Source organism: Ochotona princeps, chromosome 9 (assembly GCF_030435755.1).
Source record: "Ochotona princeps isolate mOchPri1 chromosome 9, mOchPri1.hap1, whole genome shotgun sequence".
Taxonomy (NCBI): Eukaryota; Metazoa; Chordata; class Mammalia; order Lagomorpha; family Ochotonidae; genus Ochotona; species Ochotona princeps.
Window position 1 is genome coordinate 33255137 of NC_080840.1, and position 22510 is coordinate 33277646.

Genomic DNA, 22510 nt, shown 5'->3' on the forward strand with positions numbered 1-22510 from the left:
GTACATCAGTAACATACAGTATGATGGGCTGTGGTAAGTAATAAGAACAACTAAAAAACAGGTAAATGAGAAATATTTGTCAGTGTCTACTTGCATATGCACAAAGTATTGTGAAAAAGACAAAAACTTTAGACACAGGAAAAGAGATGACACATTTGATAAAGTCTTAAAGGCCTGTTAATAAATAATTTACTTAGTTATATAGTATTTACACATACATACACAATTTAAATCTTACTACATGAATAAAAGATTAAACAAACATTAAAATGAGCTTTTAAAAATAATACTTATGGGCCTCTAAATCATATCATAAATACTTAAGCCACAAATGTGTATGGTAGTTCAAGATGCACGGGAAATTTAAACTTAAACATGTCCTAAATAAATATATGAATGGAGCTTAAATAGAAACACTACATTTTAGGATTAAAACACACCCAAAGGAATATTTTCAAATCATCAGATCCATGGTCACGTTAAAATTCCATAAACACTTCATAAACATATCACTGAACAAAACACTAGTGTTGAAGATGAAGTGAATTTTCGTAGGAACAGTATGAAATTTTATAATAAAAACATCACAAATAGCTTGTGGCCTGGGAAAGCAGTAGGGGACGGCCCAATGCTTTGGGACCCTGCACCCGCGTGGGAGACCCGGAAGAGGTTCCAGGTTCCCGGCTTCGGATCGGCGCGCATCGGCCCATTGCAGCTCACTTAGGGAGTGAATCATCGGACAGAGAATCTTCCTCTCTGTCTCTCCTCCTCTCTGTGTATCTAACTTGGTAATAAAATAAAAATAAAATCTTAAAAAAAAAAGAAAAGAAGAAAAAATTTTAAAAAAAGGAAAAAAAAACCACTTCATTTTTAGATCTACACAAAAGGTTAGAATGTAAATACAATTTTGTGACTCTAGAAATTAGCTTAAGTCACAAAAAAATAATGTGACTACTCTTGGGAGAAAGATTGTTACTTAAACAGGTTTGACTCATTCATTCAAACTCTGTATATGACAAAATGGCATTTTAGGCTCTTGGCTTCATCCTAGCCCAGAGCTGGCTCTTGCTGCTATATGGAGAGTGGACCAGAGAGCGATCTCTACACAACCACACCATGAAACTGCCCTTTTAAAATTAAAAAACAAAAAGGAAAGAAAAAGAAAAGAAAGCCTAACTTGGCTCACAGTCACATCTATTCAGTTACAGGTTTCCCAAGGCTATTTTTGTCTAAAAGAGCAAAACTGAATGCTGATGCAAGAATTATGTAATTTGCTGTTTATGAATCCATTTAGTAATTGGCTTCATGCTCACATCATTAGAGTCCCATACCCACTTTCAACAGGCTGACACCTTCTTTTTGAGTATTGTCTTTTGAAGGGTATTGATGTGGCATCCTCAGAGGATTAATTTCTAGCTTCTAAAGTGGTTACCATTCAGTTGTAGACAACATGTCAAAAAAAAACCTCATCTTTCAAATCATTTGTTCCTGTCTGTACATCTGCACTGCTTTAATATTCACCTCTATTTTCCTTCTAAATAATCAGTTTTTCATTGTTTTTACTTCCTCCTTACTAATGCTTAACATACTTTGTCTAAGTTACAATACTGATTGAAAATGCTAATGGAGCTCTACTTGCTAGGCAGCTATTTGAATCACTCACTGGCCAATGAATTCTAAAGAAAATAACAAGATTTCATTTCCATTTAGGACATCTTCCTATTGCCTTCTCGTTCACTGCCTCAGTGACTGACCATCTTGGTTTTACTAAGCACATGCTAGGTAACTTCACTCAGGCTGCTACAAAGCATACCTCCTATTCCCCATTTGTCACTGAACCTCTAGGCTTCTTTTCTGAACTAGAAAAGTATAAATCTGGTATTAGTATTTTGAGTGAAATGAACTGAAAGTTGACTTTAGGTAAAGGATTATCAAAAAAGATACAATTCTGAGATGAGATGATCACTTCCATGCTTGTTCCTCAGTTTCAGATGTACAATCTTTCTCATTTTACAAAACTACAGGTCAATCATCAAGTTTATATATTATATACAATGAATCAAATAAAATGACTGTGAAAATACATACTACATGCTATGCTGTTTTAAAGCTCAATGGGATTCAAAAACATAAATCTGAGCGTAAGTGTAACAGATACAGCTAAATTCTCATATAAAACCATTACTGTTTGTAATTACGTTTCAGTTATCAAAACTGATACATTCACTTGAATTCCAAAAAGGATAACTTTCAAGAATATCACAATGACAGTAAGTCACTAAAAGGGGAGGAAGAAACATCCCATTTAAAAACCCTTTCTGGAAAAGATGCAAAATAAAGGAATAATGGTCATTTTGTACCTACCAGAATTATGGCAGTAGTCCATACACTGTGGCACTTGAATTGTGAAGGCTATCAAATCTGGAGCCAAGAGGGACTCTGGCTTTCTACTCTCATTAAGCCACTTGGTACTGTGAAGGTCTTTTGTGTCAGAAGGACCTTGAAGCAAAGGAATCAACTTTTCTTTTCCACTCTCACCTGCATAAAAATATTTACGGAACAACAAATCTTAGTAACATACAGCAGTAGCCCAATGACACTAGATCTTAAAATATACTAATACTATAACAAAACACTGTACTTAGATTCATAATTCAAGCAGTACATTTAGCTACAATCCAAGAGTCTGACCAACAGAATCCAAAGCATTTTTAACTACTAAAATAAAAATTTTAGCATTTTGTTAACAAATACAGAACACGTTCAGAAAAGTTTATAGGAAAAAAATTTAACACATTGCTTTCCAAAATTCATCAGAATCTGTAGCACTATAAACTTATCTTGAAATTTAGCTTGTGCTCAATAAAACTGAATTGTTTAAAGAAAATGTTATAAAATACTGGGAGGAAGGTGAAGTCAATTACCTTAAAACAGATGGAATCTGCATTCAATTCTAATATACTAACAATATTTTAATTTTAATATCTTGTATAATTATACCGAGTAATCCTCCCAAAAAAGTTTAAGAATAAACATTAGTTGTTCCCCTATTAACCACACTTAAAAAATGCTTTTCCTTAAATAAAAAATTGACTTGATAAAGTAAAGAAGTATCATCCTGGCACTAATAAAAAATGTTAAGAAAAAAATTAAAGCCTCTGATTCATAGGAACAATGAGTAAATTCTTATTTCAGTAACGCTCCTTGTAAAATGCAAGGCCAATTCTCCTATACAGGCAATAAAGTTTTACATGGTCCAGCTGCACATACCTGGGGCTTTGGCACAAATTTTTATTGATCCCACGGTCCCAGAGGCACATTTGACCAATGATGTGCTGCAGTACTTCAATTCAGCATTCTGGATAGAGCCCTCAAGAGTTGGCAGGGGATTCTTAGATTTCACACCTAATAAAAGAAAACTGCAAATGTACTAGCCGATTGAATTTAAATAATTTTTATATTCCTTCACCAAGGCATTTAAACTTAATTATACTTTAATTATCTACCTCAGATGTTCTTACAGAATTTGTGTTAGATTTCATAGTTCGGAGTTTAAGGAGGTAAAAGGACGCAATTTTAAAACGAATGGGCTTAATTCTCATAACTAGAGTTGTACACTCTTCTTGACTAGCCAAGGCTCTGCAAGTAAATGAGCAGATATTTAAGAATGAGAGGCAGTTTGAAGAATTTCATTTTGCTTAAAAATATACAGTTATATTTCCCTTTTCAAAACAACTTACAGACTAACTGTACTTCACTTAGTCATTTAAACAACAAAGAACTTCAAAAATTTAAACACAATAGATTATAAGCACGAGTGTAGATGAAAAAAAGCAAATCAGTTTTTACTAATTAACCAAAATAGTAGATATAAATGTTTACATTATATACTACTGGCTGAAGGACTTACAGCATTGATATAATACAATGGACTAGAAAGATTAATTTTTGCCCAAAACACTGAGGTCAGGAAATAAGAGACTACGGCACTTAAAACAGTCTGAGCCATCACAGAGAACTGGATCACTCATTTTTGCTGATGTTCTTGAATCACTAAAACACCTGACTTCCTTTCCTCTCCCCATTCACATTTTGATTATCTGTGTAATACTATCTTTCATGTTTGAGGTTTAACTATGAATAACCAAATATAAAATTTTCTATGACATAAGAAACATCATTCTTAAATCTTTGGTTTTCAAATTCAGTGTATTAGGGAAAATTAAAATCTCTCTAAAAATTTTGAATGTCTCTTTCAGAACTATGTACCAGGAATCTGCAATTGATCTAGCACACTAAATGATCTGCATATGGTTGGAGGCTGTCACATTACTTTACTTAAAAAGGAAATACTAATTTGCTAACTTGCATTTGGTCACTAGGTAAGTGTGAGCTGACAAGTTGCTATTTTCCAGTTTCTACCTTCTATTGTGTTTCCATCTGAAGTGGCATCTATTACTGACCAGGGATAAGTTTGGACCAGGAACTTGACAGACTTAAAGAAATTTATGAAGCCTAGAAATTGTATCTAACATGTAGTCCATATGCATGTTTCTGAGCCCATTTTTATGACATGGCAAAACCTAACATTCAAAACTGATCAACAAATCTAAAAATATTAAATTGCATCAATAATACATGACCATAGGAGCAGTAGTATGAGCTAACACTGACTTTTCCCTGAGCACATACTGTCATGTGTTATGCCTTATTTCTCTCTCTCACATACACAATCCACTCACACAAAATATATTATTACTATACGAATTTAAATACAGGGAAACACAGGCTTAGAGACGTCACCCTGGGCTGGCTCCCACTATCTCAGCCATTTGCAAAGTGAACATTCAGCTCAAGGATTTTTTTATCTTTATTTTTCTGTCCCGCTCCCCACCCATTCTCTACCGTTCAAATGAACAAATATTTTTAAATAATAATGACAATCTTAAACTTATTTCCCACCCTCAAACCAAAGTTATAAAATGACCCAACTTAAGCACTAAAAAGGCAAGGGGAGTTTCAGCATTATCTGAAGGTGCTTCAGAAATTTTATAATATATCCACATGGTGAAGAAACTATGCATGGATTTTTATTTTTTCCTCAATAAATACACTTATTGTATGATCCTGCAATTGTGCTCTGTGGTAAGTACCCAAATAAGAAAACATATCTATACACAGTTTGCACACATTTATTGAAGCTGTATTCATTATTACAAAAAACTTGGAAGAATTCAACTTGCCATTCAGTAAGTGACCAGATAAACTGTTACATCCAGAAAATGGAACATAAGCACTAAGAAAGGAACTATCAAACCAGGAAAGGATATGGAAGAATTTCAATTTATATTACTGAATCAAAGACATGAAAAGGGTATTTCACATTATATGATTCTTACTACATTAAATTCTGAAAAGGGTAAAAACTATGGAGAACCACCAAAAAGATCTGTGGTTACCAGAGGTTGGTGGCTCAGGGTAGTGACAAATATGTATGTAATACAGAATTTCTGGAGTTCTAAAAATACTCTGATACTACTATAATGAAGGCAATGTATTATTATACATTTATTCAAGCTCTTAGAACTAGGAGTGAAGGACATAAAGCATGGATATAGGTGAATATGACATGTTCATGTACACTCACCAACGTATCAAATGTACCAATCTCCTGGGGATGATCACAGTGTGGAAGCAACAAATGTGTAGGGGTAGGATAAGTAAATGCAGTCTACATGCCTTCCACTCAAACTAAGACTGCTGGTAAAAATTAAGTTATTTAATTTTGCTATATTTAACTTTGATTGCTCTACCCTGACTCCCAGTGTGGGAATGCAAACTTTTTGGGGTACAAGAAGCTAGTTTTCATTTGGAACGGGGATGAGACTATCTAGAATATTGACATGCAACCAATTAGAATAGCCAGAGATATGTCCACATGCCTTGGCTGGAAAGGAAAGAATCAGAGTATTCGTGCTTAAAAGAACAGAATTCCACATAGTTTAGTGTGGATTCTCCAGTACAATGTATGTTGAGAAACAACTTTATCACCGAGTGTGGGAAACTTGAAAACTAACATTTATGTTGGCAGATGAGGCCATTTCTTTCTGGTTGTCTTTAATGGTCTAAACTTATCTTCAGCACACCACAGCATTAGTTAAATCTGTCTACCTCAGAAATTTAGGTTTATTTTTCCTGTTTGGTACTTAAGATTCTTAAAGATTTGCATTTTGTGTCAATTTTGACAGGAAAAATTTTTCTAAATATGCTTTCTACCCTATTTCTTCTCCTAAATAATTATGTGGGTTTCTATCAGCTCTTGCTATTTTCAATTTTTTTTGTAATTTCACATTAAAATTTATATGCAATAAAACTTCCCTTTTTAAAAATGCCACACTAGAGTACACAAGCCATAAAAATATTTGCATTTATTCCTAGATATCTAGATTCTGTAACGAACAAACCCAGAATCATATTTAACAATTCATTAACTGACTTCTATGCCATTTAATATACTGAAAAATTAAAGATAGGACAGGCCAATACTCACAGATTCTCCAGGAAAGTATCCTCCCCTAATCCCAAGCCAAGGCAACACAAACAACCTGCTGTAATAATTTAACATTTCTAAAAGTTTATTTTTCAATAGTTCGTTGACATTATCAAGTGAAAGAAATGGAACATGGATTCCAATTCCTCACTCTTGTCTCACCTCTTACTGGAAATTAAACTCCAAGCACACTGGTCACTGAGGTAGCCACAGACTGAAAACCTCACTGGCTGCTTCTTCCTCTCATCATGGGTTTCCTTTTTATTTTTCCACATTTTTACAAGAGATATTCATAAGTAAAAATGCTGTATAAATGGTTTCTCTCCTCCCTAAGATTTCATGTATGGTAGACACAGAAGCAATAAGTAGTTTTTGAGGTTAAACTATGCAAGGTATGCAAAGATATTTACCACATTATGAACGTCAAAATTTACTTAACTACTCTATCGTTTGCTCATTTGTGAAACTAGTATAAATCACTAGCTATTTCACAGCATAATGAACCTTCACTGAAATTAATCGTGAGCAGTAATTAAAAGGGCATTTAATACTTAAACACTCCACAAACCTTAGCTACACACAGTGACACAATTGCTGATATTACAATAAACAATTTAGGTTTAGACTGAGAAAGTTCATTCTACATTCACCGATACTTAATAAGGAAATTCACTGAAACACACTATTAACCATTAGATTTTTTTATCCATAAAGATTTTTTGCTTTTTCGATGATGCAGATGAACAAGCATAGGAGATCATCCCGCCCTCTCCTCCCTGCTCCATCACGATTTAAATCCCTGTTTTTACTCCCTCATGGCATGGCCTTTTTTATTATTCTTAAAAGTCAGTAAGATTAATGGTGACATCTCTCACTTAATTCTTTTTTTCTAAAGACTTATTTATTTTATTACAAAGTCAGATATACAGAGGAGGAGAGACAGAGGGGAAGATCTTCCGTCCCATGATTCACTCCCCAAGTGAGCCGCAACGGTCCGGTGCTGCGCCGATCTAAAGCCAGGAACCTGGAACCTCTTCCGGGTCTCCCACACGGGTGCAGGGTCCCAATGCATTGGGCCGTCCACGAGTGCTTTCCCAGGCCACAAGCAGGGAGCTGGATGGGAAGTGGAGCTGCTGGGATTAGAACCGACGCCCATATGGGATCCCGGGGCTTCCAAGGTGAGGACTTTAGCTGCTAGGCCACGCCGCCGGGCCCTATCCCTTTTCTTGATTTCCCTATTAGATCTTTATGCTAGTAAAAACTGTGCTATCAACTACTTCTATAATCCTGGACTTAGAACTTTTATTTCTTTCCTTTTTCACCAGAAAAAAACAGGGGTTTAGCCTTGATGATTCCCAAGCTTGCATTCAGTTCTAAAATTCAATGACCAGCTACAAAGAATACACATGGTAAATTCCTTCAGCAGCACATATACTAAAATTGGAATAATACAGAGAAGATTAGCATGGCGCCTGCACAAGGATGACAAGTTTGCTGCATTACATATTTAGAAAAAAAAGAGGTTATCTTAGAATTATCTCATATACTTTCAATATGCTTTAAAGGCAAATAAAACTGTTATGTTTGTGAACATAAAGCAGAAAAGATATGGACAATATAAAGTCTGATGAATGATCAGATCAAATTTTAAAGGAATTATAAATTTGTTCATTAACTGATATAGCAAGGAAAATGTTCAAAAATATTTGTATGTCCCCCTAGCTTCGAGGACTAAAATGCCAAGTGAATGATGATGATTAATTATTGCCAATGAAACAACCACAGATGGTCATAGTATCAAAAATAGTTTTTCCACAAATATTCTGGGTTGAAGTAACATATAACAGCCAATAATTACTTAGAATCACCTGGCATACTTCAATAAATTAGGACTGTGAGAGTTAAAATGAGTTAGGATTTAAAAAATTAGAGGAAGGCCAACCACTGTGTCTTTTAGAAGCTTATGCTGCCACCTGAAGCACACTGTATGGTCTAACTATTCCACTAAACAAACGGCTCCCTGCTAGTGCAATAAGGAAAGCAGCAGCACATGTTCCAAGGGCAATTACAGGATTGCATCCTAACATTCAATTTCACTGACCAATTAAAAATTTCATAGACCAATTAAAAATAACAAGATCTGAGCATTGGACTAAAAACATGATTTAATCATATGAAAGTACTAGAAATTTGTTTCAAATATAATAATGTAGGTGAATTCAAAATTAAAAACCTGGAAAAGAGGAGATCATACAATGAGGAAGGAAAACTTAGCCACAACTACTTCACACCAACTATAATGCTCTAATAAAAATCACAATTACTACGCATAGTTAGTAAATATAAATCAGACGCTTCATACACTAGGTAGAAATATAATGTGGCTGAACAATTTTTGACAGTTTCAGTTTCATCTTTTTTTGTTTTTGTGGATTTTTTTTTTTTTTTTTTGGTGGTGAATCACCTGAAATCTGCTCATCAATTTTCAGGAATACAACACATTAGTATTAACTACCTTCCAATGTTATACAACAGATTTCTTGAATTTATTTATTCTAACTGGAGAATAAGCAAGATGGCAGAATAGGGTAAGGATGTGTTTAAACGGATAGAGAAACATTTAATCAGGATGAAGCAGAGAGGACACATTCCAGGAAATAGGAGAGGACAGAACAACAGCAGAAGGGTACCTGGAGACTGACAAACACAGGAAAGCAGCAAAAACAATGGTGTGGTGTTGCAGTGACAGATACTCCAGCAGCATTCAGCTAACGGCCATCTGAACTCCACCAGCAGTTGGAACTCCACCAGCAACCAGGTGGGAAGGGATTTGCACAGGGAGCTTGGGAGATAAACCCAAAGAACTGTCCATCCTGCTGGTCTGTTTGATTTGACCAGGAGCAGAGACAGAGCAACAGAACCCAGGCAGACGGGCAGTGCGAGAACAGAGTGGATTTCACAGCCCAATCAGCCCCCTAGAGCTGAATAGGACGCCATTTTGCTTAAGGAGGCAAAGGAAGTGTATGAAGATTTTGACTCAGCATAAACTGAGCTGGAAGTGAATTCATTTCTGATGCAGTGAACTGCAGCAACGTGGCATTCTACAGGTTCCACCCAACACAGGTCTGGGTAGCCCTGAGACCTGATGGCCAGCAGGTCAAGAACTCTAGTAGGGGCACGTCAGGCACCATTTTGTACACGGTGGCAATAGCTTTAGGACTGCAGCGGACAACAGTGAACTGCGCATGTGTTGAGCTCATCAGAACTCACTGAGTTCCGTGGATTGCACTGGTCCCGCAAAAAAATAATACTGACTGTGGCATCTGTGGGTCAAAATAGGTCCATGTGGCATCCAGAAAAAACGGTCAACAGATTCCAACAAGATCAGCACCGCCAATAACCTAGCTATATAGGACACCTGGTGTCTCCCTAATCCTGGGACCTGCTCCAACCAGAAGCAGAAAAAACATTGTACAGACAACAGTGCAGCCTCACCACGGTAGCACAGGATGTGGAGATTGGAGAAACAGGAGTTGGGGCTATGGAGTTCTTTGTGGAAATCTAACACAAGAACCCAGACCTGGAACTCGCTGGAGGGAGTGGCACAAGTGGCTGTAAGCAAAGAGTTGTGTACCAACTGCAATAAGTAAAATCAAACTGTAGACCTATGGCTGACACAGCTTAGAAACCTGTCCCAAGGAGAAGACTCTGCTAACCAGAAGTACAATGATCAAGAGCAAAAGAAGAGACAAAGGCACAATGCATATTCCCGAAAACTCCCCTGCAAGGAAGCAAAACCCTATGCCAACCTTAGAGTTAACTGAGGAAGACACTGAGAAAATGGGGGACATACAATTCAGAAAACTCATTTTAAAGCTTCTGATCAACAATGAGAAGCTCATGCAAGAGTTCAAAGAATTTAAGGAATATCTTACACAAGCAATAGCAGCAATAAAGCAAATCAAGGCTGATATATCAGAAATTAAGAACACAGTAGAGCAAATTAAAAGTACAGTGGAGAGTCTCCAAAACAGAACGAAGCAAGCAGAAGAAAGAATCTCAGAATTTGAAGATATTTCCTGTCATCAGGGGGAAGCAAACAAAAAACTGGAAGCAGAGCTGGATCAGGACAAAAAACGTATTCAAGAATTGAAAGACACTATTAACAGGCCAAATATAAGAGTTATGGGAGTCCCAGAAGGTGCAGAAAGAGATACTGGTTTTACAAATGGATTTAATGAAACAATAAGGGAAATTTTCCCTAATCTAGAGAAAGAATTGGGAAACAAGATCCAGGAGGGGCACAGAACTCCCACCAGGCTTGATCAAAAACAATCTTCACCACCACACATGATCATCAAGCTCTCTTCAATCAAACATAAGGAAAAGATCCTTACATGTGCACGTGAAAAAAAAATCAACTGACATATAAAGGAATGCCAATTAAACTCACAGGAGATCTCTCACAGGAAACTCTACAGGAAAGAAGAGAATGGAGTGACATATTCCAGATTCTAAAAGAAAAAAATTATTGGCCTAGGATAACATATTCAGCAAAGCTTTGTCTTTGAAAATGAAATAAAATTTTTCCACAATAAAGAAAAGTTAAAAGAATTTGCCTCTTCCAAACCTGTCCTACAAATGATACTTCAAGATGTTCTCTTGACAGAGAAGAGGAATAGCACCTACCAAAACCAAAGGCAAATATGAAGAACATCCCAGTAAAATGACAACGGAAGACTAAACCAATGAACAATTCATTCCTAAAATGACAGGAACAAATTACCACCCAGACATATTAACCCTGAATGTAAATGGCTTAAGCTCAAGCAAACATCATAGATTAGTAGACTGGATTAAAACACAAAACCCAACTCTTTGTTGTCTAGAAGAGACACATTTCACCAACAAAAAATCAGTGGAAACTATATTGCATGGGTTTTGGTGTTTTCTGCATGTTTCATCTCTTCAAAACAACTTTTTCTGATTTAATTCCTCAATGACTCGTAGATCATACAGTAGCACCATTTTCTTCAAGAAGGTTCTTGATTTTCATTTCCTCAGCTACACGTTAGCCATTTAATACCATGTTATTTGGCTTCTTGGTGTTAATTTTTTTTCTTCCTGCTGTTGATTTTGTTTTATGGCTTTTCATTTAAGGGGATGTATACTACCTGTGTAATGGAGACTCATATCTAATAACATGTTGTTTAACTTCATGGCATTGTAAATTTCTATTTTTCTTTCTATTGTTGATTTTGTATTATGACTTTTCATTTGAGGGGATGTACAGTAGCTGTGAAATGGAGACTAACATATTCAGATGTGAGGATACAATGCAGTATGCATCTCTATTTCCAGACAAAGATGGACTTACAATGAAATTGTTTACTATGTCTTTACAATTGGATGCTGGACTGCTATTGTCCATGCCCGCAATGATGGACATAGCACTGTGTATGAAGAACTATACCTTAGTAATGATATAGAGAAACATGGTGTGTGTTGTGGTGGGGGGTGGGGAATTGGGGCTGGGATAAGGGAAATACCAGGAGTCTATGAAACTATCATAAAAATAAATAAATCCTGGTTCATACAAAAAAAATTATTCATCCTTACTGAAATTGTGAATATTTTAACAATGTCTTCAATTCTATGAAACCACCTATTCTGGATCCTGGATAGAAATGGAAACATGCGGCATTTGTTTTCCTGTGCCTGGCTTACTTATCACAATGTCTTTACAGATTCATTCATGATGTCACTAATGATAGAATTCTATTTACAAAAGTAAACAGTTTTCTGTTCTAGGCAGTGTGTGTGTGTGTGTGTGTGTGTGTGTGTGTGTCTGAGCAATGATGAACACTTACATTGATTCCTGCCTCAGCTACCAGGAATAACGATGCAATGAGCAAGGGAGTACAAGCCTTCACTTAACATATTCATTTAATTTCTTTTGAATTTGTACCCAAGAGTGAGATTATTGAGGTATTATTTTGAGGATGTTGCATAGAGCTATTTCTCACAATTGCTGGAGCAACTTGTTTTAACATTCACTCCCAAATTTCTGTGTCATTCTTTTGATATATAAGCTATTTTGACAAGATATTTTGACAAGTATGGAATGTTACCTAGCAGTGATTTTAATCTGTATTTCTCTGATAATTAGAGGTACTGGGCATATTCTCACGTACTGGTTATTTTACGCCTCCTTTAAGAAATGACTTTTAGACAAAATCCAACACCACTTCCTACTAAAAACCCTAACCAAGGTAGGCATAGATGGAAAAATCCACAACATAATTAAAGCCATATATGAAAAACCCAACGCCAGCATCATACTGAATGGAGAAAAGCTGGAACCCTTCCCACTGAGATCTGGAACAAGACAGGGATGTCCACTTTCTCCACTACTATTCAACATAGTCCTAGAGGTACTCGCTGAGGCCATAAGACAAGAAAAAGAAATCAGAGGAATCCAAATGGGAAACGAAGAAGTCAAACTCTCACTATATGCAGATGATATGATTCTTTATGTAGAAGAGCCAAGAGACTCAATACAGAGACTGCTAGAACTTGTACGAGAGTTTGGTAGAGTGGCAGGGTACAAAATTAATGAACAAAAATCAACAGCCATAGTGTATGCGAACAGCCCCAAGATGGAAAAAGACTTAACCAGCAAGATACCATTCAAAATAACAGAGAAAAGTATGAAATATCTGGGAACAAATCTAACCAAAAATGTAGGAGACTTATTCGAAGAAAACTAAAAAATAATTAAAAAAGAAATTGAACAAGACCTCAAAAGATGGAGTAACATCCCATGCTCCTGGATAGGTAAAATCAATATCATTAAAATGTCTATACTGCCAAAAGCAATATATACATTCAACGCAATCCCAATCAAATTGCCCAAAACATTCTTCATGGAACTGGAAACAATGATCCAAAAGTTCATCTGGAAGCACAAAAAACCACGGATAGCTAGAACCATCCTGAAGAACAGGAAGTTAGCAGGGGGAATCACAGTTCCGGACCTCTGGACATACTATAGGGCAGTGGTTATCAAAACAGCGTGGTACTGGCACAAAGATAGAGAGGAAGATCAATGGAGCAGAATAGAAACACCAGAAGGAAACCCACACAGATACAGCCAAATAATCTTTGACAAAAAGACAAACGATAATCCAGGCAAATGGGAAGGTCTGTTCAATAAATGCTGTTGGGACAACTGGTTAATAGCCTGCAGAAACAAAAAAAATAGATCCACATCTCTCACCATACACTAAGATCAGATCTAAATGGATAACAGATCTAAACCTACATCCAGAAACCTTCAAACTTTTGGAAGAAAATGTTGGAAACACACTGGAACACTTAGGGGTAGGCCCTCACTTCCTAAAAAAGACTCCAAATGCAGTAGAAATCGAGACCAAAATAAACAATTGGGACCTCATCAAACTAAGAAGCTTCTGTACAGCTAGAGAAACAATCAACAAAGTAAAAAGGCAACCCACAGAATGGGAGAAGATGTTTGCACACGACATAGGTGATAGAGGGCTGATCTCCAGAATATACAAAGAGCTACAAAACAACCAAAATGTCAAAACAAACAAGCCACTCAAGAAATGGGCACGGGAAATGGGCAAACACTTCACAAAGGAACAAACCCAAATGGCAAATAAACATATGAAAAAATGCTCAAGTTCCCTGGCAATAAGGGAAATCCAAATTAAAACATCAATGAGGTACCACCTAACGCCAGTAAGACTGGCCCACATGAATAAAAGCACCAACAACACTTGTTGGCGAGGTTGCAGGGAAATGGGATCCCTACTCCACTGCTGGTGGGGCTGCAGGCTGGTACAGCCTCTATGGAAATCAGTAGGGAGAATATTCAAACAACTCAAATTCAACATACCGTATGATCCAGCAATAGCACTCCTAGGAATATATCCAGAACACTTGTTTTATGAGAAACCAACATGCACTCCTATGCTCATAGCAGCACAATCAGTAATTGCAAAAACATGGAAGCAACAAAAATGCCCATCAACAGAGGATTGGATAAGAAAGCTATGGTTCATCTACTCCATGGAATACTACTCAGCTATTAAAAAAAACAAAATGCAGTTCTTTGTGGCCAAATGGGCCAAACTGGAAACCATAATGCTAAGGGAAATGAGCCAATCACAAAAGGTTAAATACCACATGTTTGCCTTAATTTAAGATGATATGATGTTATGTATAACATGTTATGTTTTGAATGTTATATGTTGTGTATAAACTAAATTGAAATGTCAATGAGGTGGTCACAGAAGGTGGCTGGGAACTCGTATTTACTTTCAACATGTTGGTTACTCATTACTATGTCAATTAATTCCATAATGATGTAAATTTTTGCTGATGGTATGATGGAGCTTTCAATTGACTGGGATAATACTCTGCTAGCTCTGTCTTCAGACCAGAGAGGGTATACCTAAGAAGACGTTGAACTTGACTGGACAACAAGATGCTGGACTCTATGTTTGGTGTATGCTTGCAATGGGGGAATCTCAACTGAACTTGAGCTGTGGTTATGCAACAAGGTGGAGGAATCCACCATGGTGGGAGGGTTTGGGCAGGGGTGGGAGAACCCAAGTATCTATGTAACTGTGTCACATAATACAATGTAATTACTGAAGTTAAATAAAAAAAAAAAAAAGAAATGACTTTTCAGATTATTTGTTGCTTTTAATCACTGAGTTGTTTCAGGCCCTTCTGCTACCACATTCTACTGCCTTGCAAGTATTTTCTCCCATTCTGTAGCCTGTCTCTTTCAGTTCTATTGATTATGTCGTTGGTCATGAGATTTTCAGTTTTATATAACCCAATTCTTTTCCTTTTGTTTCCTGTACTTTTGGATTCACATCTATAAAATCGTTTCCTAGATGAGTGTCACAGGGCTTCTCCCATCCAGTAACTTTAAAATGCAGAGTAACAGTAACATTAATTGTAGTTATCATATTTTAGAACTGCACAAAATAAAATACCCTTTCTACTAAACACTTCCTTGTAATGTTATACTGAAAATTTGTTATTTTTTAAAAGCTTTTTTTTACTCAAAGGCAGATACACAGAGAGGAGGAGAGACAGAGAAAAGATCTTCCGTCCGATTGGTCACTCCCCAAGTGGCTGCAAGAGCTAGAGCTGAGCCATTTCGAACCCAGGAGCCCAGAACTTCTTCTGAGTCTCACACACGGGTGCAGGATCCCAAGGCAGGAAGCTGTATGGGAAGCAGGGCTACTGGGACTAAACCGGTGGCCATATGGGATCCCGGCACATTCAAGGCGAGGACTTTACTCACTAGGCTATCATGCTGGGCTCAAATTTTTGTTATTTATAATGTCAAATGCAGTAGACCTAAGGAATGAGGGAGGAGAGCAGAAATTCTACGAACTATCTTTCCAAAGACATGGCAGAGTATACGAACCAAGCAAGAGATGTAAAATGTGAAGTGGAAACAGAACTGAAATGAAAATAAATAAAACCAAAATTATAATGGAAGACAGATTGTGGTATAGTACCCAGCTCAACAATTGACCAAAAAAAAAAAAAAAAAAAAAACCCTAGAAAGAATATCATTCAGGACACTGATAAAGTCAAAACCACCATAGAGGTTGATGTGGTACATGACAGTACAGCAAGCTAACTCCCCTATGGTTCTAGTTCTGGCCACTCCACTTCTGATTCAGCTCCCTGTTTATGGCCTGGGAAGGAGGCAGAGGATGGCCCAAGTCCTTGGGATCCTGCAACCATATGGGAGACCTAAAAGAACTCGGGGCTACCAGCTTGAGAACAGCTCTGCTCTGGCTTAATGCATCTCGGGACTAAATCATTAGATGGAAAAACTCTCTGCCTCTCCTTCTCTTCTACAAAACCAACCTTTCATAAAAATCTTTAAAAGAATCAATGTCATGTTATCTCTATAGCCAACTAACCACAAAATACAGGTTTTCACATAACAAGATCTACTAGGCCTTCCAATCTCAACAAAATTTTAAAACTTGAAGCTACAGAATTTGTTCTCTGACAACAACAGATTCAAATTAGAGGGTCAGGTTACAAGTATAACCGCTGCCACTGAATCTACATAGTGAAATACATAAAATATGTTCACCTTATAAAAATAAAAGAATAAATTATCCTACAAAAAAAATGAAAAAGAAAAAAAGGCAAAAAACTCCAAATATTCAACATACATACACATTCCCAATTCAGAGGACTCACATTATTTTTAAAATAAAGTAACAGAAATACAATGCATCAAAATGTGTGACACACAAGTGAAGAGGTGCAAAGAAGATTAGTACTATACGTACAAATTCAAAAAAGTAAATCTAGAATGAGAACCTAGGCTCTCACTTCAAAATCCTACAGAAAAGAACAAAATAAACTCAAAGGAAGCAGGGGATGGAAATAATACACATGTGAGAAAACCACTAAATTACACTGAAAACTATCTTTGTAAATAAAAGACATATAATATGGACAAGTCTAACTTGACCATGAAAGGAGAGGTCATGTATTACCAATATAAGGAATTAAATGGGACATCATTAAACACCCAGCAGATACCAATAATAAGGGAATAGAACAAAGCATTGAAAAACAGAACTAGAAAAGTATGACCTATGGCTAAGTTCCTCAAGAGGAAGATGACAGTAGAGAAATCTTAAGTTTCATAAGGAGATATCTAAGAAATGTTTGAAAAAATTGGTAATACCTTTTATACACATTCTCTCTCAGACTTAAAGAAAATAATACTTTTGGCTTCTTTTAATGGCAAACACTGAAGCCAGACAAAGACATGAAAATGAAAATCTAAAGTCAAATATTGCTCATCTAAATATATATCTGAAACCACTTAACAAAATATTAGAATATGGGATCAAGCAATGTATCAGTGTATACATAAGCACACAGTTGGCCACAGCCAAATATGCCAACTATGGGTCATTTCAGGACTGGATGCTTGTTGTGCTACAAAAACAGGAACAAAAAATACAATGTAATCCACAAAATTATCAAAGAAAAAATCACATGATCATATCAACTGCTACAGAAAAATAATCTTGCCAAATTTAACACCTATTAATGATTTACCAATAAAAATAGGTACAGGGAGAAAAAAATTCCTCCACAGGGGGGAAAAAAATTAACAAAACGACTGAAAACTACAGCATGGTAAATATGGTGAATTATTTCTTTCACACGCTGGGGAAAAAAAGGATTGTAACTCTCATTTTACCATAATGCTGGAAACTATACACAATGCAGGAAGAAAAGAGAAGGGGTCATAGGTGGAAAAGGCAGGGTACCTAAAAATAGTTTTGGAAAGTCACAGAACACAAAACAAAGATAGAAAAACAAGGGAATTTCTATACATTGGCTAGGAATGCATTGATTTAAAACAGTATCAGGACCCGGCTAGACGAGCATCCCATATGGGCACCAGTTGCCCCACTTTGGAACCAGCTTCCTCCTAATGCACCTTAGAAGACAGTGGAGGCCAGCCAGAGTGCTTGGGCCTCCACCACCATATGTGAGACCAGGAAGCTGCTCTTGGCTTCCGGCTTTGAGCCATGCCAGCTCCAGGAGTTGTGGTCATTTGGAGAGAATGAAACTACAGAAGGATGTCTCTCTGGGTCTCCTCCTTTCTAATTCTGCCTTTCAAATAAGTAAATGAATCCTGAAAAACAAATAAAATAACAGAGGTGGATCTTTGGCTTAGTGAGAAGGACCCCTGAATCACATGGTGGTGTTCCTGAGTTCATGATTCCAGTTTCATGCTAATGCAGGGCCAGGAACGGAGCAGTGCTAGCTGAATTAATTCGGTTTCCACGTCCCATAGGGTCATCTGGAATGAGTTCTCAGTTCCTAGCTTGTGCCTGGCACAGTTCAGGCAATTTCAAGTGTTTGGAGAGCCAAGCAGTGGACGGACGCTCACTTTCTTGCATATGTTCCCTTTCTTCCTTATAAAAAAATTTTTTTAATACAATACTACTAGAAAACCACTAGAAAAATAACATTTTAGATGTTTAGCTAATACAACATATATTCTGAAAACAAAATAGGTGAGAAAAGAAACCAAAGAGTGCAGGAGATACAGGATAGATGGTTGGAAGACTCAAAATGATGAGGATTCTTAAAAAAAAAAATGACAAAAGCATTCTAACATTTATGGAGAGACAAATGAATTAGAATAATTATAAACAAGATCAAAACTAAAATCAGAGGAAACAGTCCACTCAATTGCAAGATGTTACATAACTTCAATAATCAAGACTGTGTAGGATTAGGGAAAGAATAAACATAATTTCCATTGCAAATAAAATGGTGAAAACAAACTTGCACACAAACATGCCAAATAATGCTTTACAAAGGTGCTAGTACAATTCAGTAAAAACCTTTCCAACAAACAAGGAAACTAGCAGACACCTTTAGAAGAGAACAAACTCAACCTAAACGTAAAACCTTATGAACTAGGACAAATAGAAGCATACAAGGAAATCTTTGAGACTTAGAGCTAGGCAGATTTCTTTCGCTTGCACAAAAGTATCATCTGTAAAAGGAAAATTTATCACCTGATCAAAATTATAAAGTTCTTCTTTGCTAAAAACTCTAATAAGAAAATGAAAACAAATGCTACACATAAGATATTTGCATCAACATATTCAACAGAATACTAGTAAAATATAAAGAATCCTCAAAAGTGAACAATAGAAGTACAAACAGTAACAGCTGTTTCACTGACAGGATACACAGATGGTAAACCAGTACATAGAAAGGCATTCAACATTATTTGTACTGCTCTGAGGGAAGTGCATTTTTACAACTCCAGGGAGATACCACTGTACATTTATCACAAAGACTATAGTAAAATACATTCTGAAATCAAATGCTAGTGAGCATATAAATAAATAAAGTTTGTATTTCTACCTCATGGTGCTAGTAGAAATAACAAGTGGTGTTGTCACTCCTGAAAATAAACTGACAGTTTAAAAAATAAAGGGGGCCCGGCGGCGTGGCCTAGCAGCTAAAGTCCTCACCTTGAAAGCCCCGGGATCCCTTATGGGCGCCGGTTCTGATCCCAGCAGCTCCACTTCCCATCCAGCTCCCTGCTTGTGGCCTGGGAAAGCAGTCGAGGACAGCCCAATGCTTTGGGACCCTGCACCCACGTGGGAGACCTGGAGGAGGTTCCAGGTTCCTGGCTTTAGATCGGCGTGCACCAGCTACTGCAGCTCACTTGGGGAGTGAGTCATCGAACGGAAGATCTTCCTCTGTCTCTCCTCCTCTCTGTATATCTGACATTGTAATAAAATAAATAAATCTTTAGAAAAAAAAAAAAAGAACTGGCACTCGTATGGGATCCTGGCACATTCAAGGCGAGGACTTTAGCCACTAGGCCACGCCACCAGGCCCCAAAAGCATTTGGAAAAAAAAAAAAAAAAAAAAACTGAAGGGCCCAGAGCAGTAGCCTGGTATCTAAAGTCATTGCATTGCATGCACCTGGATCCCATATGGGCACCGGTTCATATCCTGGCTGCTCCACTTCCCTTTCTGCTTCCTACTTGTGACCTAGGAAGGCAGTGGAGGACAGCTCCAACAAAGCCTTGGGACCCTGCACCTGCATGGCATCCAACAGTACAGATTTTAAAAAAAGATAAATCCCATTATGAAATTCTTCCATCATAATGTCTTTAAAACACTCTCTAGGTTCTTAGAGAACAAACGCCGCAAACCACCAAGAAATATGACCTAGCAGTCTTTCACAAAGATTTTCAAATAGAAATATCTTCAGGTTGGATTTTGGAAAATACCACTCCCTATCATTAACGAACAAAAATTAAAATTTCCTGCACCCTTGAAAATAACATTTGAAAACTAAGTCACAAAATTCACATTCTGTATGTTACAATGACATTTTAAGCCCAAGAAAATGCTAAAAATCAAACCCTGATTATTGAAGGTATGTTTTCAAGAATATTCTTACTTCTGTTATTATCTGGTCACATCATAGAAGCTAAAAGCTAAGTGGTATCTACGCAAAACAATCGTTTCACCACCAGGAGTTTTATATTTCTTTAAAGTCTCATATAAAAAGCACCTGCTTAAAGTGAGTAATGCAGTTTTACATTCACTGCACTTAGGAACAGGGTATGTAACCTATTCCGTTTTCCTCCCTTGTGGAATATATTTCTGCTTATATAGCACAACACATTACCGATGCATAAAAAGACTCTCTGATCAGCCATTTGGACTGTTGGCAGCAATCCGTATGAGTGCATTTTTCTCACTGTTTTAAGTAACATTCATTTAACAAGTCAAAAAAATCTTTTTAAGGTGATGAATTTACCTTCTTACTATATACATAACACATGTACGCAGATTAACTAATATTTGGAATGCAAACAATGAGACACATGTCTTACACCCAATTTGTGCTGTTAGTATCTGAAAAGTAATTAAATATATCAGTCCAGAGGACTAAGAAGTCCATACGGGACACTTCACTCCTTTCCATCTTTATAGACACAATTGTAACATTATTGTGACCACACTGTCAACAAAAGTTAAGCTCGTGTTGACCTGTTAAAATTCTAGGTGTAAGGATAAATTATTAAAATTTAATCAACTTCATATCTATCAGATACTCAAGATATTTTCAATACCCAAACATCAGTCAAATCTGAAAGTAAATTCTAAATGGGAATAATGATAATGAAAATATAGTATCTGATCTAAAATATAAGTTATGCTGATAGAAGATTTGTAGATATAGAGGAAAAACAGAAAGGGGGAGATTTTTATATTTATACTATAAAGAAATGAATTAAAAACTATATAAAAATTGAAAATATGCAAGGCAAAAGCTCCACACTGCCCCTTGCTGGTACCCATGGGCAATAACACAGGACCTATAGTATCAATAAATATTAGCTTAGACCCAAATTTGCATTATTAACTGTAATAAGCATAGAGTAATTCAAGGAAGTATAAAATTTTAATGTATTTCTTCAAACAACTAACAGGCAATAAATTCAACAGTACAGTCATGAAGCACTAACTATACATGAAAGCTAGGAAATGTCCAAAACTCTGATAAGTGGAAGTCATTATCTGAAATAGGGGTCTGCAGCAACAGGCAGTTGGTACAGCAGTGAAACTGGCACCTCAGATACATACATCTCACACTGGAGCACCTGGTTCAAGCCCTCATGTTTTGTCCTAGCTTCCTATTAATGCAATATGTTAGGAGGCAGAAAAGAATGGCTAAATTACTTGAGACCCTGCCACCCATGTCAGAAACCTAATTTCAGCATGGTCCAGCCCAGGACATTACAGGTACTTGAGGAGTGAACCACCAGATTTTGGTCTTTCAATGAAAATGCAAATAAGTAAATAAGGCAGGAAGTTTTAAACAATTTTTGTGAAGATCTATGTAATATAAAATTTCCAGACATATAGTCTTGCATGTATTCAACTCTGCTATTGCAACACAAAAAAAACCATGAATAATAAATCAAATAATCTGTGATCTAATAAAAAACATAATGGGCTAGATTTGGCACATAAGCCATTCCATCTATTTTCCAGAGTTCCTCTCAACTCTGTGATCAGATTAGACTAACATATTCTTTCCCAAATGGCTGATTGCATCAGTTAATGTACTTACTAGCTCACATCACAGACCCTTCATATTGGCATTCTGGAAGCCGAATCAACTGCTATAGAGCCAAAGGTTTGGATATGAGAAAACCCCAAAAGAGTTGTGTTCTGAACCCATTTATTCTTCTGATTTCTTATAGGTAAATTTAAGATATATTAAGCTATTGATATCCCTCCACTAATATTTTAAAAACATTACAGAATTATTCACATTTCTAAGACAAGGTATTTGGCAAGAAGGGATTATTA

At 36.6% G+C, this 22510-nt stretch overlaps 1 protein-coding gene and 1 pseudogene across 6 annotated transcripts in view; one reads left to right on the forward strand and one right to left on the reverse strand.

Moving 5' to 3' along the window:
• VPS13B (vacuolar protein sorting 13 homolog B) overlaps positions 1-22510 on the reverse strand; it is a 657044-nt gene that overhangs the window by 449967 nt on the left and 184567 nt on the right. For all 6 annotated transcript variants that reach the window (XR_009246065.1, XM_058668587.1, XM_058668588.1 and 3 more), the window contains exons 18-19: positions 3271-3405; positions 2365-2538 (exon numbers count right to left, since the gene is read on the reverse strand). Coding sequence is in view for 5 of the 6 variants with exons in the window: in XM_058668587.1 (XP_058524570.1) it covers positions 2365-2538; positions 3271-3405 (309 nt within the window). In the remaining variant the exon portion in view is untranslated. The remainder of the gene's footprint in view (positions 1-2364; positions 2539-3270; positions 3406-22510) is intronic.
• On the forward strand, positions 7965-8059 carry LOC118757542 (U6 spliceosomal RNA; annotated as a pseudogene).